The following is an 18,157-nucleotide window of genomic DNA, read 5'->3' as shown; positions in this document are numbered from 1 at the left end:
TCCCAGGCGCGCACCCAACATCACTTTCCTCTGTTTGCAGATGAAATACTGCTCATCACCCACAGTCACTCCAGCTGATGCAAATGAGATTAAAGCAATCTTGGGAGAGCATAGTGTGATTAAAGCAGAAGTAATGTGAAGAGGATTTGGGTTCTCGTTATACAAAATACATATTGAAAAGCGCTCTAGGAGAGAAGCCAGAATATCTCAGCGTCCTCCCTGTTCTCCAGAACAAAACGTGACAAACGGGGTTTTGAGAACAACATTTGCCATTGAGTGCAGGAGAGGGCAGGGAGGCTGCAGGGCATTTCAGATGGTGAAAACCAAGCTTTATTGCTGCGTGTAGAATACATACATATACTTTTATTTGGGAAACAGCTGTCTAGCCTCATTTGAGATGTTATTTTGTTTGACTGAAGAATTACTGTTCAGGATCAGTCCAAAGAAAGAGCTGGCCTTTTTTTTTTTTTTTTTCTAGGAGAGAATATTTTGAAATTTGGGAAATATGAACCAGAGAAGCACTGACCTGGAGGGCATTTTGGCACACCAGGTGATGGGTGGGAACCAGAGGTCCCCATGGAAGAGCTCAGCGCTGAGTGTTTGCAGCAAAGGGCAAGTCATAAATGCCAGATTCAGACCCAAAGCAGCTTTGAAAAGGAAGCGATATAATCTACGATGATTGTATGATGATAATGGCTTTGGAGAACTTTTGTCCTCTTACTGGAAATCCCATCTTAAGCGCTCTTCGTTTCCAAGTCATGATGCACACCATTAAAAATGACCTGGTCATCCTCTCTGATAAAAGCAATCAGGAAAGGACTAACAAGAGGTAAAAACCACTGAGGATTACGCCCTGCCTTTCCCACAGGTATCTCCAGGATGCCACAGTGAAGGATGCCCTATCTTAACTCAGCATCCCCCCCAGCACAGGCACTACTGGGACACATCATATTCACAAAATGCTGCTCCTTCCCCAGAGGATCCCAGTCCTGGAGATTCTCACTCCGGTTACAAACTCAGCCTCACACCCCCCAGCATCCGAGAGGCAGCGCCTAAAGTATCACCTATTGGGGTAGAGAAATAATAACCTGTGTTTTACGAGAACAGATGCAACCAAGCCACAGAGCTCCGATATCAAAGAAAACATATTCACTTCCCAGTGATGAGTCCAATCATTGCAAGAAAATCCAGATCCAGCATTCCTCTCCAGCTGCTCCCTTCCAAAGAAAGGCTGCTTTCCACTGAATTAAGCTCAAAATTACTCCCCAAAATACAATTTCCTCTCAGTCTTTTAGAAGGTACCGGACAATCCTTTCTTTCCAATGATTTAATAGCCTCCCCCACTGAACACAAGAAATCCTTAGTGTAACCGTATTGAGGAGTGTTCTATCCTGGATACAATACACAATCACCAGTGAATAAAATTATTGAGTGGGAGTTTCAGTTTTGCCCATCACATGCACACAAATCACTCATTCAGATGTTCTCTGGGAAATGGCACTGAAAGCAGAGCAAACCCAGCTGAAGCAAATTTCAGTACTAATTTAGGTAAATGTTCAGGGGAAACCATCTGTGATTCTTTTCCAAGCCTAGCAAAGGAGCTACTGAGCTGGGGAGCTCATAACCAGCATGCATTTTTGTTTGTAAGGGAAAGACCTGCTCCTCGCATTATACAATGTGGGACAAAGAAAAATGAAGTGCACCCATACTAACATAAGCAATCACTGTATTTTGTCATCCACCTTTCAAAAAATAGGAAGAACAGTGAGAACTGAGGGTTACTTAATGCCTTTGAAGCCAGCTAACCTGCCTGGGTCTATACATGCAGCCTTATGACAAATGTCGCCATCGGCACTGGGTAGGTCCATCACTGACAACTTTCACACCTTCTTTGGGAATAATGAACATCTACTTTTATTGTTTCCTTAGAGCAGGGAGAACATCCAGGACACCTTCCCATGCCACCAGCATGCCCTCTGAGCCTTTCAGACGGGTTTCACGAGTAGCCCCAGAGGTTAAGCTAACACCAGGCTGCACAACAGAGCCAGATCCATGCAGTCCATTGATCTGGGCTGAACTGCTCTCCTCTGACTGCTGATGGAACAGAGGCTCTTCAGCACACGACAAAATGCACTGGTGCATGCAGACAGCACTGCTGGATGCAGATACTGCTGATGCCCAGCTCCACGTGTGGCCATGCCCATGTGCTCACCTCGTTTAATGGAGCATTATGATGAAGCCCAGGAGTAATGTTCTTTTTTCACATGACTACATCAAAACAAAACCCCATAACACCTGAAGTTGGTAATGTTCATATTCTGATGTATTCAGGATATATCTGTAAACAGTCAAGCATGAAGTTTGTCACTTTCTCCTGATCATCTGTTTTCAGGATTAGAAAACATCATACAGAAGCAAGAAAGCGGCCAACTTTCACCACTGTCAGAAAGTTTTTTTAGTTTACTCATCTGACTAATGCACTACCACTGGATTTGTAAGCACTGACACCATTTCCTTTAATAAAAATTGCAGAATAAACATGTTAAATCATAGAATCTTTACTTCTGGCTGAGAAAGGACGTATTCATCCAGTTGATGGTTTTGTCACGTTGATCTTGTGGCAGATGACCCACTCCAACCCAACACTTCTCATCTTGTTTGCAACAGCAGTACCATTTATATGCAGTATACAAAAAAAAAAGTTAATTAAGCAACACGAAGGTATTTAACAGAGGAATAAGCATTTCTGATTAGGTGATGCAGCTGGTCAAGTTGCTTTCTGAAGCACTGATGCCAGCACAACACTTGGTATCGATATATTCTTGAACTCCAGAGTGACACCAAGTACCCAATGCTGAGAATATTCTTTTCAGCAAGTAACATTTGGCCTCTTCCGCTGGTAGTGAAAGGGGCAAAAGGTTGTCCAGCACAAAAAAAAAACCAAACAAAAAAAAACAGGTAAATATCAGCACAAGAACGAGAATCCAAGGAGTCCAAATGCCTGGGGGCACATGTCTCCAGTTAGTGAGTGCTCTGTGTCAGTAGTACTGCTTAAGTCATGCCACTACTGATAGGAGAATGCATGCTCTTCTGTTTACACAACAGTCAATTAACAAGATTTTACGTCTTTTCCTTGAGAAAATGCTTTGTGTGTAACTGGGCTGCATATTGCTAATGCAAACCTTACGTACACCTGCAGCACTGGTTGCGGTGCTGCTGTACCACTGCCTGGAGCCACATGTGAATTCACAGACATTAAGGTGACTCTGCAGTTTAATGTTACAATTAGATGAGACTTCTCCTAATAATGTTAGCGCTAAGCTCAGTAATGATTCTCCTAATAGTAAGTTCACCAGCTGACACACCATAAAAGGCAATTACAAGCTTAAAAATGCAGGTAAGAAAACAAAATACCAAAAAAAAAGGCATAAAAGCATTATTTTGAGATAACGACAGTGATAGATGTATGACTGGTCAGAGTTACAAACATTACCAGTCACTTCTGATGGCCACCTCTCCTCGGTTATTACGTGATCCTTTAATCAAAGGGTAAGGATTTAACTCAGCCCAGAGAATCACAGAAGCCTTTGGGTTGGCAGGGACCCAAGATCATAGGATGGCTTGGGTTGGAAGGGACCTCAAAGATCATCCAGTTCCAAGCCCCTAGCCACAGGCACGGTTGCCCCCACCAGATCAGGCTGCCCAGGGCCCCATCCAGCCTAGCCTTGTACCCCTTCAGGGATGGGGCACCCACAGCTTCTCACCTAGTCCAGCTCTGCTGCTGTGTTTTCTTCCCTCAGAAACAGCAAGGATTGTCCTTGGTGCTGCACTGTCCCCTCCAGAACCAGCAGCAGCCCTACAACACACCAACACAAGCCACGTATTTTTCACTCAGTTTGCCATAGAGTTGCCCTGGACACTATGCAGGGGCTAAGAGCAGCCTCTGCAGGTGTGACTTAGGCCGTTAGCACTGTAAAACGTTGGAGAGGATGTGCACGTGAATACTGACAAAAGGAAGCCCAGCTGGGCTCTGGAAAATGCGCACTGGCAGCGCGAGATGTGTTAAGAGCACAGTGATAAATCTGTCAGGATTAGGATGTGAGAGGTCTGACCAAGGCTGGTGGAGGACCAAATCGGCCCTCCCATGAATTCAGCTTTTTAAAAACAGAATTTCATGATCAAAAGCATCGCTGGCAGCCGACAGTGGAAGCAACAGATAAACACAGCCTTGCTTCCGCGCTGCGAGCAGGATGGAAGGCAGCCCAAAATGGAGCCGTGAGGTTGGGGATGCTCGTTGCGCCTGGATGGCGACCTTCCCAAAAATCTCAAGGAAAGCAAGAGGTGAGAAAACACCAGCAGCAAGCCGGCGGCTCGCCAGGGAGCGGGGAGCTAATGATGCGAACACGATGGGAAGAGCGGGCATAATGTCCTCAGCTGGTGTGTTTTGGCAGGGATCTATGGAGCCCCGCGGCCAGGGGCAGCCCGTGCCAGGCTGTCTGCAGGGGAGCAGATAGGGATAATCGTCAGACAAGGAGGTGATTATACACAGACCGTAAATATCTGCCGCACACGCTCGGACAGGGTGAAAGAAGACAGTGTTTGAAATGAGCTCAAAACTACGGGGTATGTCGGAGAGATCAGTCCTGAAGCGAGAGACAGGGAAAGATGCCTCCTTCTGTAATTTGCTCCCGTTACGGTCAAGGTGGTTGAGATCAGCAGCAAAACTACCAGAAATCTGGCAGAAAAGTTACTTTAATTGAAGGCAAAGAATTTTGGATTGCAGTTTTAGGATTTTCTCTTTTCCCGCTGCTCTGCCAGCTAATACCCAATACCTTAAAGAGATTTAGGAGGTCTCCCAACATGCACTGATTTGCAGTTCGCCTTCATACACCATCACTTCCGCTGCCTGCCCTGCAGATACACAAAGGCCTCGATTCTGCAAAAGCTTACACAGAGATTGAAATGTAGGCATCTGACTAAACCTATGAGATTAGATCTTATCCTTCTAGATACTCTCCATCAGGATAACAAAGCAGAATCGGCTTTGCTGTCTTGCCAAGGCCAACGCCGCAGTTAGCTCTCCACGTTGTCCATGGGGTCCCTTAAGGCAGTAACCAAGAGCTGGCAATTTTGGCAGCTGGAAAACACAACCACGAAGCCATAACTTTTGGAAAAGGAACTCACTCTGAAAGTGAGAAGTGAGGCTACTGTAAGTTTTCTAGCTGTAACTTGATAATTTCTGTCCAAGATTGGAATGGCCACCAGGGAAGCCCCACAGGACGCGTGCCTCTTGCCTTTTCCAACAATCACATCTCAAAACTGATTTTTGAGGCATTTCACAATGGAGACGCTTGACTTGTCACCATGTGGGCATCGTGGTGGGGGATATCCTGGCAGCACCGCAAATCACTGCCACCAAGCATGGAGCAGCCCAGGCAGATGCTGCAGGGCCACCGGGTGCCCGGTGGGACGCGTGCCAGCACAACCAAGGGCACTGTTTGTCACCAGGCAGCTCTGCTGGGCCCAGCAGCAGGTGGCTGTGACTTTCAGCATCTCTGCCACCAAGAAAGCAGCAAGGCTGGAGCTGTTCTCTGCTTCTATGAGGAAAGAAAAAAAAAGAAGAAAAGGAATGAAAGGAGAGGATGCCTAACCCCACCCGAGCTGCAATGGTCAGAGGGTGCTCCACTGCCGCTCAACATGTGCCATGAGGATAGGAAGCTGGTGGACGCTTCCCAGAGAGTATTAGTGCAAATGCAACCTTAGAAACTCAGCTCAGCTCTTTGGGAATCCCATAATGCGGGTAGCAGCCTTTCCACACTGCTCATCGTTTCTGTCTGTCATCTCAGCGTTAGATCCAAGCCACTCACCACCTGCCCTTTAATTTCACTGCAGGGTCACCCACTTTGGGGTATGCTCATGTCTCCATTGTGAGTGCACCAAGCACCCCACCCCAAAGCTCCTGGATGCAGCCAGGTGCACCCCCCAGCATGCTGCTTTGGTGCAAGGTGAGAGATACAAGCGGTGAACGGGAGAAGTTGAGTTCCACACCAAGGCAAAGGAAAACTTGGAGTCCTGTTACTTCATTAACATAAATCACAGAATCACAGAATCGTGAAGGTTGGAAAAGACCTCTAGGATCCCCAACCCCACCCCCACCTCTGCCCACGTCCCTCAGTGCCACATGTCCTCTGTTCCTGAGCACCCCCAGGGACGGTGACCCCCCCATTCCCTGGGCAGCTGTGCCAGTGCCCAACTGCCCAACCGAAGAAATTGCTCCTAATATCCAACCTGACCCCCCTGGTGCAACATAAGGCCATCATCTCTCACCCTAAGTACTCAATTAAACGCATTAATTTCCCCTGCCTGCCCTGGGATTTCAGGCTGACTCGTGCTGAAGCATCCCCATATCCTTCCCCTAGCAAACACAGTCCCGGAGAAAGTCGCCGTGCACAAACGTGGAGACAGCCGAACATTTACAAAGTTTAAAGTTACAAAGCACCGAAGTCCCAAGTTCGCAGTAAGGCGCGGAGACCCACGCACAGCTGAGCGCTGCTCCGTGCGTTTACACCGGAGGAACTCCCTCCCTCTGCCACGCGAAATCTGCCCTGTCAGCTGCGGCCGAACGGCAGGAGGAGGACGGGACGCGGCGATCCCGCACTCAGCCCCACGCAGGTCGCCCAGCCCGGAGCCCCGCAGCCGCAGCCCCGCTCCCGGCCGCGTTCACTCGGGATGAAGCGAGTCCCGCCCGCAGGGCAGCTCCTGTCCCGGCGCCGGGCTGGGAAGCACCGAGCCCAAACCCGATCAACTTCGCGGCTCTGCCTTTCCCCACCCCCTGCCCCGGGGCCCCGGGGAGCGGAACGCTGCGGAGCGAGATGGGAACCGGGGGGACCGAGGGGGGCACGCGGGAGTTCCGCACGCACAGCGCCCGGCACCGCGGGGCTCCGCGCGGCGCGGAACGGGGCGGGGGAACGGCGGCTGGAAATGGAGCGCGGGCTGAGGAAGGGCTGCAAAGCCTCCCCGCGTCCTCCTGCGGATCTCGGGGACTTACCTTGCGCTCGGGGTGATGCTAGGAGCAGCGCGCTGAGGCTCAGCAGCAGCACGGAGAGCTGCGCCGGGGGGCGCGGAGCAGGGGAGCGCTGCCGCTCCGCACGGAGACGCTTTGACATCGTAGCCCGGACTGAGGGAGACAAACTTTCATCAGCTGGGGCTGGAGAGCAGCACCATCATATACAGTTACAGAGAGGAGCGAGCCGGGACTCAGGATGTGAGAGATTTCCTGCATGCAGTTAACTCCAAACCCCTCCTGCTCCTGCATCAGCCGCTGATGAGTTGGGCTCTGCTTTCTTAGGGGAAAAAAAAAAAAAAAAAAGTTTGGTGCTTTTTTTTTTTTTTTTCTGTTTAAAGAGTCTCTCTCTCTCTCTTTTTTTTTTTTTTTTTGGCAATGCAAACGCTGTTGACTGTTGCACTAAGGGAGCTGCCCAGCCGGGCCGGGCTGCGCTCCCCGCACCCAACAGCAGAGCCCCGCACTGCACCGCAGCTGCCCGGCTGGGATCATTACGGACTGGGAGAATAACCTAACACATATTATCCAGTGCTTGGTGTGTGCCACCAAAGCACATCGAATGCCCACGTGTTGCACGGTGCTGCAGAGCAACAGAAAGCTCCCAGTCCTGCAAACCGACACAGGGCTTTATGGTGCAGTTTTATTTTTGGGTCAGTTTGCAGTTTTATTTTGGGGTCAGTTCTTCCCCAGTCTCACGGTTTGGGTGTTGGTGCTTATTTCTGCCTGTTGATGATTCCTTATACATTAAACAACTGGTAGAAGGAGGTTCAGACTGGATATTAGGAACAATTTCTTCTCCGAAAGAGCAGTGATGCCCTGGCACAGCTGCCCGGGGAGTGGGGAGGTCACTGTCCCTGGAGGTGTTCCAGTGCCATGGGGATGTGGCACTGAGGGACGTGGGCAGTGGGCATGGTGGGATGGGTTGGGGTTGGACTTGGGGATCTGAGAGGTCTTTCCAGCCCTGATGGCCCTATGGTTCCATGTAGGGACGTGGGCAGTGGGCATGGTGGGCGTGGGTTGGACTTGGGAATCTTTTGCAGCCTTAATGAGTCTGTGATTTTATGCACAGCTTTAAATCGCTAAATGCAAAATGATCCCTGCTTCACCGTTATCAGTTACCTCGTAGCAGCTAAGCTCAGCATGGTTTCATCCCTTACAGTACTAATGAACTCCACTGCCTTTCTTATTAAGGAGATGTGTAGTCCACACAGCACAGACACTAAAAAATACGAAAGCGAAAACAGAAGATTTGGTTGTGGCAGAAAAGCCATTGAGATGTTTTGAAGGTTTTTTCCCCCATTTAAAGAAAAAAAAAATCAGTCAAAGGGAAAACCAAGGACATTTTAAATGGAGCTTTGGTAATCCCACGTGGCTTTTCACTGCAGTGGCAGGATTTTTATTTTGAGTACCAGTATTCACCAACAGAGAACGTGGAGCCAATTGTATCTTGGTCATTCACTGGGATGAATGAAGCAGATATTATCCAAGTTCCTCCTCCAAATCACAAGAAGGAAGGAACCCTTGCGTGCATCCTACTGCACTGATTTTATGTGGTTGGAGTTGATACGTTGATAGTTCATCGCAAAAGGGCCCCAAATATTTGACGAGCAACAGCCTGAAAGGAACGCTACCGAATTGCAATGGCTCTGGCGAACAACAGTAATTTTCACAGCAGTTTCAGAACCCTTTTGTAAAAGACAAAACCAAACCGAACCAACAGGGAGAAGTGAAGTTAACCTGCAGTGCCCCCGCTTCACCGCTCTGCGCCTAGGAGAGGCCGAGCCTCGACTTTTCCTTTCTCATGTCAAACCACCTCCCACAATTAGTTTTACGAGGCTTGGCTTATCCCCTTCCGAAGAACAAGGGCGAGTTTCCCTGCAGGAAATGAAAATTGCATCCAGGTTGTGGGGCTGCTTCAAAGGGGCACAGCCCCAGCCTGCAGGTCGCTCCCTGCCTCCTGCAGCTTTGTTCTCAGCACTGCTGGGGGTTGGGGGGGGGGCACGGTGGGGGGACTGCTTCCCAGCTCCTATTTACCTTTGTCTTCTTGCTACTTACACATTTTTCTTCTTTTCTTCCTTTTTTTTTTTTTTTAATCATTTTTTTTTTCTCCTCGTCTTCCTGACTGTACGTGTTTTCCTTTTATTGTATTTATTTTTCCTTCACTTCGGCCCTGTGTAACCGTTCTTTCCCAGATGCGCTCCCCTCGGTGCTGGCTGAGGGCTGTCCCGCAGTAGCAGCAGGGTGTGAACAGCTCAGGAATCTTTTCACTCTGCCTTTACATCCCGTCACCTAACTGACAGCCATTTCCCTCTGCTAGGACAGGCAGAGGGTGGCACACGCTGGCAGCTGTTGGCCCTCAGCCTTCAGGCTCAGCCTCCCACTGCATCCCCTCCCTTCATTCTTCCCCCGCTTCCCCCTGAAGTTGTTTGGGAACGTTTATCCTGCTGCTTTCAGCGGCAGACTGCGAATCTCAGGTTGGTTATCAGGAACAATTTCTTCTTTGCAATAGGGGCCCAGGAAGCAGTGGGGTCACCGTCCCTGGATGTGTTCAAGAACTGTGGAGATGTGGCACCGAGGGACCACAGAATCATAGAGCCATCATAGAATGGCCTGGGTTGAAAAGGACCTCAAAGATCATTGAGTTTCAACCCCCCTGCTGAGTGCAGGGTCGCCAACCACCAGACCAGGCTGCCCAGAGCCACGTCCAGCCTGGCCTTGAATGCCTCCAGGGACGGGGCGTCCACAACCTCCCTGGGCAACCTGTTCCAGTGCGTCACCACCAGGGACGTGGTGATGGGCACGGTGGGATGGGCTGGGGTTGGATGTGGGGATCTGAGAGGGCCTTTCCCTCCTGCTGCCTCTGACTGCTGCCACTGTGCCACTTGGAAAGGGCAGCTTGGAGGAGCTTAACATCCAGCTTGCATTCGACATGTGAAAAATGAATCCATGTAAAAAGTCCACATGATTTTTAACAGCTCACATCTGACCATATCAGAATGCAGGCAGTTAGCTTGGACTCTGGTCATCAAATTACTCATTCGTGCTCTTGTTCACACGGCACTGGAAAAGTCAATTCAGAAGAGAGACGTATGGAAAAGACAGGTATGGAATAACTTCCCTGGAAACAGCGTAACGTGAGGGCTAGTGCAGACAGCAGGAGATGCACTGAGGGAAGCACTGACTCCCACTGGCAGAAAGAGTTTTGAGAAGGAGTTAGTGGCTGCTGTAGATCCATCTCCTTTTGGATATCCAGGCAACCTCACTGTAATTGCAGCATTGAGTGCTATCCAGAAATGCGAGACCTTCTATTCCCCTATGTGCCAAAAGGCACGAAGAGTTGTCTGGGCTTAGCTACAGGGATCTGCATTGTTGGGGCCTCCAGGCTGAAGTTTTTGCTTCGTATTGTAAACAAAACAAAACAAAAAAAAATCCTTTTCCCTTTGAAAGCTGCGTGTCCCCCCGCCAGCCGCAGAGACTTTGTGTCTCCAGTCCTCCCTCACTTCATTAACTCCCTGCAAAATCTAGATCCTGCTGAATGGTGACGGCAGGGGCAGATTGCAGCACTCTGTAATTAACAGGCGGAGATGGAGCGTGTTACGGCGTGACCCTTCACCACAGAGCTCTGCTGCAGACCTGTCCCAGCGCTCAGACACTGAGCAGCACGCTCCCAGGAATAGCATCCATCCGCTCTGTGCTCTGGGGTGAAATACTTGCTCTGTTACACGAATCTGGACGGTTACTGTACATACTTGGGAGAAGCTGCATTCCCTACATTTCCTGGTCTATGAGGGCAAGTTTCCATCCTCCGTATCTCACTGAGTGTGCACACCCCGCTGGGCTGTCACACTGCCCCAAGCTGTGCAGAGTGCCTGAAGCGAGGTGTTAAGCCCATGAAATGCAGTGCAAGCTCAGCAAGCTTGCCCCTGTGCTATCAATAGATACGCCCCTCCCTTCCTTCCCCCTTGCAGCTCCCTGCTTTTGTCACAGCCTTCTCCACATCCTGTCCCAAAAGTCCCATGTTGCTGAATTCACCCACTGCTCTGACCTCTGAGCAGAGGCAGCACCACCCAGCACCCTGCTGCCATCACTGCCCTGTGCCCCGCTCCCCAGCACCCTCCTGGTGTCCCTAATTCCACGGAGAGACTCCTCCCGACTTCATAAAAGCTCCATGGGTTTGGTTTCTCTCCCCTTGCTGCACATACGCAAGAGATGCTTACAAAGTTGAGTTTGGTTGAGCAGAGCCTACTTCTTTCTGGGATGTCCTTGGGGGTGTTGGAAAGAGCAGAGTCCTCGAAGGGAGCCAAGAGTGGCTGCGTCCCATGGACAAGTTGTAATGCTGAATTCATAGAATCACAGAATCATTAAGGCCCTGGGCAGCCTGAGCTGGGGGGGCAGCCAGCCCATGGCAGGGGTGGGAATTGGATGAGCTTTAAGGTCCCTTCCAAGCAAAGCCATTCTGGGATTGATATTCAAGTTTCACAGGAGGGGCAGTGGCTGGGGCATGGGCACATCACTCACCTGCTCCCTCCTGTTCTGCCCCGCTCACCCTGCCCCTCCTCTGCAACACTGCGTTGGAAAACAGCTCCTTCTCTCTAGCAAAGCAGAGGAGGAGGGTCAGCTGGAGTGCTGATTAAGCTCTCTGTAGTGCTTTATGGGGAAACTACTCAGCCTGTTGCAGCCTGCTGTAACAGAGCCAAGGGTGAAAAAGCCATGAGGAGCTCAAGCAAGGGCAAACAAAGAAACCCACCGCTCCAAGGATACAGGACCTTCACAACAACAACAGCAACCCCCTAAATTCTTCGGCAGTTAAAACACAACGACCCAAACCTCATGCGCTCCCTCGTTACATTCTTTTCCTGTAGCATAAACCCTCGGTCATGCAAACACAGAGCTCTGAGCACAGCCACCCCCGGCCGCGGAGCCTCCCCGTGCCCCTCCTCTGATCTCCATAAATCAGAGCCGGGCTCCGGTGTGGCTGTGCAGCCCCAAAGCACCACGCGTCCTTGGGGTGCTGCCACGTTCCCACCCAGCGCCGCTGCAGTCGGTGGTGACCACGCTCTGCAAAGCCCAAACCGGAGGGATGTGGCCTTGCACCCTTGGCACCCTCCATCCTCTCCCAGAGGACACAGCTAGCTACCCTGCTTCTTCCACGGCGTGAGAAGCATCATTTTAAGCTTTGCCACTGATTCCAGCAGTCGCAGTGAGAAGTGTCGGCTCTGCGGTGGGATCCTTGTGTCAGACAGAGCAGCCTGGGAGCGTGGCAGGAAGGTTTCCTGCGCTACAAACCCTTGAAATACGACAACTTGCTAAAGAAGTTTTCTCTGATTCCAGACCAGACTTGGAGAACGAGCGCTTTGATCCGTTGCTACAAATTTCACTGTCTCCCTGAAAACAAAAGAAAAAGAATCCCACAGATTTTTACGCGTCTCGCAAGAGGACAGTATTCAACCCAGACCCAAATTATGAAGTCATATATTTTTAGCATTCCTGTCTAGCCACAAAACAATGCAACATCCATCATTGTAAAGGCTGGGACAGTAAATGAGAAGGACAGCATATTTTTGGATGTTTTTAAAGAAAAACATAAGTGTTTCTAATGTGAAATTTGAGATAAATCATTATAAAAGAACTGAGGTGCGCATCACGGGAGAATGAAATCAATTAGCTCCTAATCTCATATATTTTAGGAATGGAAGGGTGAAGCAGAGCTGCTGTTATAGGCATTTTCTGATTGTTAGCTCCTGATGCAAAACTTCTACTTGCTTCGGCTCACAAACACAGCAAGTGAAATCTCAGAACTAAAACAAATAGAAGCAAATGTTGGTTTTGGAACATCAGCTAATAGTATTAGATGGAACAGCCAGCCCATAATTATATATCTTTCATGCAGTTTAGCTTATGCCATTACATAATTAAATTTAGACCAACGAGCCCTCAAAGTTATCTTTTTCCATAATAACAAACACAAAAATTATATATGTGCTCCCAGTAGCATTACAAGTTAAGTATATACTTGGTGACACTTTGCAGTAAGTGGGCATTCATTACCAATCCCTCTGGTGCTCACTGCAATAACATTAGTCACAGAGGGCTCATGTGGATCTAATGTGTCAGCGCTGGTGTATTTCTCTGTAAATCGGCGCTGCAGAATAATGGGGAATTCCCTCTCCGTGATATCACTGCAGTGCTGAAGGCCGCACTGCTGCCAGCACAGGTGCTCAGAGCAGGCTGCCCTGTTGTCATGCCTTGCTGCAGTGACAAGGCACTGGTCCACGGAGAAGGGCATCGTCCTTTCCTCATCGTTCCCCCACATCCTGGTGACTTTCTCCTGCCACTTTCTGCAGCGACACAATTTCAGAGGATATCCCGGTTACAAAAACTGTCCTGAATATGTGTATGCGTTTGTTGTTGTTGTTTTTTAACTCCCCGGCCACAGTTACATGTTATAATTCATTGAAATGATTGCTGGGACACCACTGCCAGATAAGCTTCTGATTAAGTTCAGGCAGACACCAATCCCATGATCTCCTCTTCATAGAGGCACAGAATATCCTGAGTTGGAAGGGACTCATAGGAATCATCGAGTCCGACTCAAGCTTGATCACAAACTTTACCAAATCATAGAATCATAGGATTACTTGGGTTGGAAGAGACCTCAAAAATCATCCAGTTCCAACCCCCAACGTGGGCAGGGCTGCCAACCACAAAACGAGGCACCAGATCCAGGGCCCCATCCCACCTGGCCTTGAGCACCTAACATTCATCGTGTCATCCCAGCAGGAGATACAAGGAGCTCACTTCTTTTAGGGAATCAGAAGCTGTAAAAAGCATGAAAACATGAAGCATAATGGGAAGTCTCCACATTTCTCAGGCACAACTTCAAGAGCTGCAAAAGCTTTCCTCTTTAAATGAGTTAGATAGTGTATTATTAGACAGCCCAAGCAAGAAGATGAAGCTAAAATACACCTTACAAATACTGTCACTTCCTATTTGCTGTTTCTAGAGCAACGTGCAGACCTGTAGTTACTCCAGAACCACGCAGTAACCTACGTGTAACGTGTGTTTGCATGAGGATCTTCCTATCATTCTATGTTAACAAACCTCTAGCCACAGCAGGATACTGCAGAAGATAAAAATAATTAGAACAAAGTCCCAAAATAGATCACTGTGACCAATTTCTACAAAAAACTCTCTGCAGTGAGGGAATCTCTTTCCTATTCTGATCTACCCTATGTGATCCTCAAGCACCTCATTCCACTTTTCCTATTTACTAGTTTTATAAAATTGTGTGTACCGTGAGCACATTTGTGCAGTTTCTTCTCTTTTTTTAATCATTCTGCAGCTGCTAGAGAGATGATACACCTCATTATCTTGTTCTGTGGGTCATCTAAAATGGATATTAAGTAATTTTACCTCCTACAGCTTTGGGAAGGAGCCAAGGAGAACTAGGCTTGACGAAATTAAAAAAAAATAAATTAGAATGCTTTTTTATTTCCAACATAGAAATGTGTTTTCATTTGGCGTGCTGCTTTTGGCAGGTCTGTTGTAACCAGACTGCTAGAGGAAAAAACAGGACCTCCCCAAATACTCCCAGCTAGTTCAGTTGGGAAACAAGTTTCACTTCCAGAGGCGAACTTGCACCATGCCCCTGCCAGCAGGCAGGCCAGCACTGCTCAGCAAGCACATGGGCTCCTCTCTGAGCAAGGACTTGGGGAAGGGATTGTTGTGATTTTGATCTCAGTGGTAGATATGTCAAAGCCTGGGAAGTATTTTCATCCCTATACTGAGTTTCCCTACCTGCAGTATATTCCAGTACCTTATTTTATCCTAATTTTTTTTTTATGCTCAGGTGTCCTTCTTGCATTTAATTTGTGGCACCGCTTTCTGATTGTTCGTTATTAAGAAGTTTGCTAATTGGGAATGCTGGGATCTCACAGCCCCACTGCCTGGTGCTGAGCAATGGGGCCAGCAGCAGGGGAGCATGAGGAGGGCATCTCCCAGGCATCTAACCCGCACTGAGAAATAAACTACACAGGCTGAATTTGTATGAAATATGACCCTGTGCGACAACCCCATGCACTGATCTGCTCTTCAGTGAACAAGCGACCAGTCAGTGCTCCCAGAAAGACAATTAGCCACCCATCAAAGCACACAGGCATTTCTGCCCCCAAAGTCAAAGGAGCAAACATCTCTGCAGAAGAGGCAAGTTGGGGTATTTTTGGCCACAGAGCTTGTACTCTGATGGATGTATTGGGAATGGATTCCTCCAGAGAGAGCTGCCAGAAACTTTATCCTTGCTTTCCTGTGCTGTTTTCCTTGTAAATCAGCCCTCTCACAAAAAGCATTACACCGACATGGCCAATCCTGGATCCTAAGCAACAAAACTCCGGGCAAGTCTTACCAGACAGTCTCCTCTTCTATCTGACCAGCTGAGTAAATTTAAAGAAGTAACTAATGGCTTGCACACACGTACACAGGAAAATATTTGGGTTTAGATAAATCCCCAGGATATCATAACACTCAACGCTTTACGTTGCCATGACTTTCAGCCCTTCGGGATGTGTTCTTTTGGTGGTAGGCGGACGGTTGGACTGGATGATCTTGGAGGTTTTTTCCAACCTTGGTGATTCTATGATTCTATGATTCCTGGCAGATGAAATTTATGATGCCAACATGCAAACCAAAGCTGTGCCTTGCATGCCCAACGCAGCTTGTGTTCCCCAGCTGGGCTCCATTTTGACCAATGCTAAACTTCAGCCTATCCCAAACCTTCAGCCTAACCCTACTTAGAGGCTTGTGTTTAGGAAGGAAAAGGCTGAGTTGGTGAGCCTTAGCACCCCGAAACCATCTCACCCTTACCAACACTCATTAAACACTGTTCTGCACTCACATACACACCAGGAGTGAGAAAACAACTCACCAAAGGGCTGAGGAACAAACGGCAGTGCCTGCCATCAGAGGTGCTAATCCTTGCGTAGTTGTACCCACAGGAAAATGTGTCCCTCCTGGAGGCATGGGGCATGTGCCAACAGCCAGAGAAACCATTCACAAACTGCATCAGAAGAGAAGGAAAATTCCAGTACTCAGCATATGCGGGTGATCCCCAGCACGGGCTGGGGAGCTGTCTGTGCAGCATGCTATCCAGTGGTGAATGCATTCTTTATTTTGAAATGCCTGCAAGTCCAAAGCAAAATTATGCCAATTTTGTCCCTAGCTCGAAAGTTTATTATGTTGGTGCCTACTTGTACAGGGCTAAGCCTGTGAGGCTCATGTTTTTCTGAAGTAATATTTTCCTGTATAATCTATTTTCTATTACAATGACTCGATTGTAGAGCTGAAATGAGAGCCAGGATTGTTTTCTGGATACGTTACCAGATACCTTCTTTTCTAAGGGCCAGAAAGAGAAATTAAGTTTACAACAGAGATCACTTCTGTTATCTGGAAGCAAAGGTTTCATATCATATAAAACATTCCCAGACAGTGATTTGTGTCAGGCGTTTTGCTCACTAGGTATACCCCCAAGCTTATTTACAGGAGAAAATTTCCACCTCACATTGGTACACATTTGTCCTGTAAAAAAGCTACATTTGAAGAAAAATAAAGCATTTTCAAAATAACCATTCTAGAAAGCCAAAAGATTTTGTGAGCGGCATACCTGCTTTTAGACAGCGAGAAGGTGGAGATACTGGTGAGCCAGGGGACATGAAGATGCAGCAAGCCACCGTGTACCATCTCTGAGGATGGCCAGCAGAGGTGACAGGAAACCAAAGAGCCTTGAGAGGTGTCCTGCCCCAGGCAGCATGCTGATGGGGTGCCAAGGGGCAGAAAGCAGGCTGAGCCATCACCCCTCGGCCATCACATGCTTCATTTCCACACCAGGACCTGGAGCCGTGGTTTTCTAAGAAGGATCAGCTCCTCTGTTTGGTGAGAGGTGGCACTGGGCACAAACTGGAACGTGAGAGGTTCCCTCTGACCATCAGGACTACAAGCACGTCTAAATGTTTGTGGTAAAGCAGGTGTAAATGTATATAATATTCCCCTATGGTTGTGTGCAAGAAGTAATTCTCACAATTCATCAAACTTCATGAATCCAAGCTTCGCTTCTCTGAAGAAATTAAGAAACTAGACCTTAAGGAATCAAGGGGGAAAAACACCAGGTTCCTACTGAGCTCAGAGGGGATTTTGGCACTGGGAAACGTCTCCAGCTGCTGTAGTGAGCTCTAACTGGAAGAAAGGTGGAAAGTTAATCCTTCTGATCCAGGCTAGGAGGTTACGTGTGTCAGTGCATTCACTGCTAAAATCCATCGCTGGGTGGTGGAGGCCCTTCTGTGTGAGGCAGGCCACATGTTCCTCCTGGAGAGCAGCAGAGGGATCGGTGAACCCAGATCAGAGCAGACCCAGCACACAGCTGAGCTGAGAACCCTGAATGATGTCCTTTATGCAGTTCCTTTTGCGAGTTCCTCTGCTCGGAGCCATGTGTGGTCCAGCCCTGACTTCAGTCCCCAGTACTGCATTACTGGCTTGTTTGAAGACTTGCTCTGGAGAAGAGTTTGCAAGCATTGCCTTACCTTGTGTGTCCTCCTGAAATGCATTGAACCAGTTTTCGGGTACTTAAAAATACCTATCTGGAATGCAGTATATTTGTTCAATAAATCTCTATCTTCTCCGTGAGCAAAAATTAACATCATTAATCCCGCCCTACACACCAGGAAGCTGAAACACAAAGAGGAAAAGCAACACAACAGAGAAGGAGCACAGAATACATCCAGGTTCCTGGGGGCCAGCACAAGTCATGCAGCTGGAGGCTATTGGGGCGGCCAGCGCTCTGCTCACAAACACTGCTCTTCCAGAAAAGCTGACCTTGCATCTCGGGCTGGATTAGAAAAATAAAGCACAGATAGCAAAGGCCAACATCCAGCCTCGTTCGAACACACTCAATGGAGTGTTCATGCAACAGAGGTTAACGCTTGCAATGATTTTTTATGGGTGATATTTTTTAGCATAGGATTTGTAGCAGACAAAGGCATGACTGCTCGGGCACTTTCAATAATTGTGTTATTTTTAACAGTCCCAAATAAAAACACAACAGTTGGG

The 18,157-nt window shown here is 48.4% G+C and overlaps 1 protein-coding gene across 2 annotated transcripts in view; it reads right to left on the bottom strand.

Moving 5' to 3' along the window:
- The window catches only part of ADAM12 (ADAM metallopeptidase domain 12), a 170,633-nt gene extending 163,296 nt beyond the window's left edge, over positions 1-7,337 (bottom strand). For both annotated transcript variants that reach the window (XM_021398772.1, XM_021398773.1), the window contains exon 1: positions 7,049-7,337. In XM_021398772.1, coding sequence (XP_021254447.1) covers positions 7,049-7,166 — 118 coding nt within the window. In that variant the 5' untranslated portion in view covers positions 7,167-7,337. The remainder of the gene's footprint in view (positions 1-7,048) is intronic.

Source organism: Numida meleagris, chromosome 5 (genome assembly GCF_002078875.1).
Source record: "Numida meleagris isolate 19003 breed g44 Domestic line chromosome 5, NumMel1.0, whole genome shotgun sequence".
Lineage (NCBI taxonomy): Eukaryota > Metazoa > Chordata > Aves > Galliformes > Numididae > Numida > Numida meleagris.
This window is presented reverse-complemented; position numbering and strand designations above follow the sequence as displayed.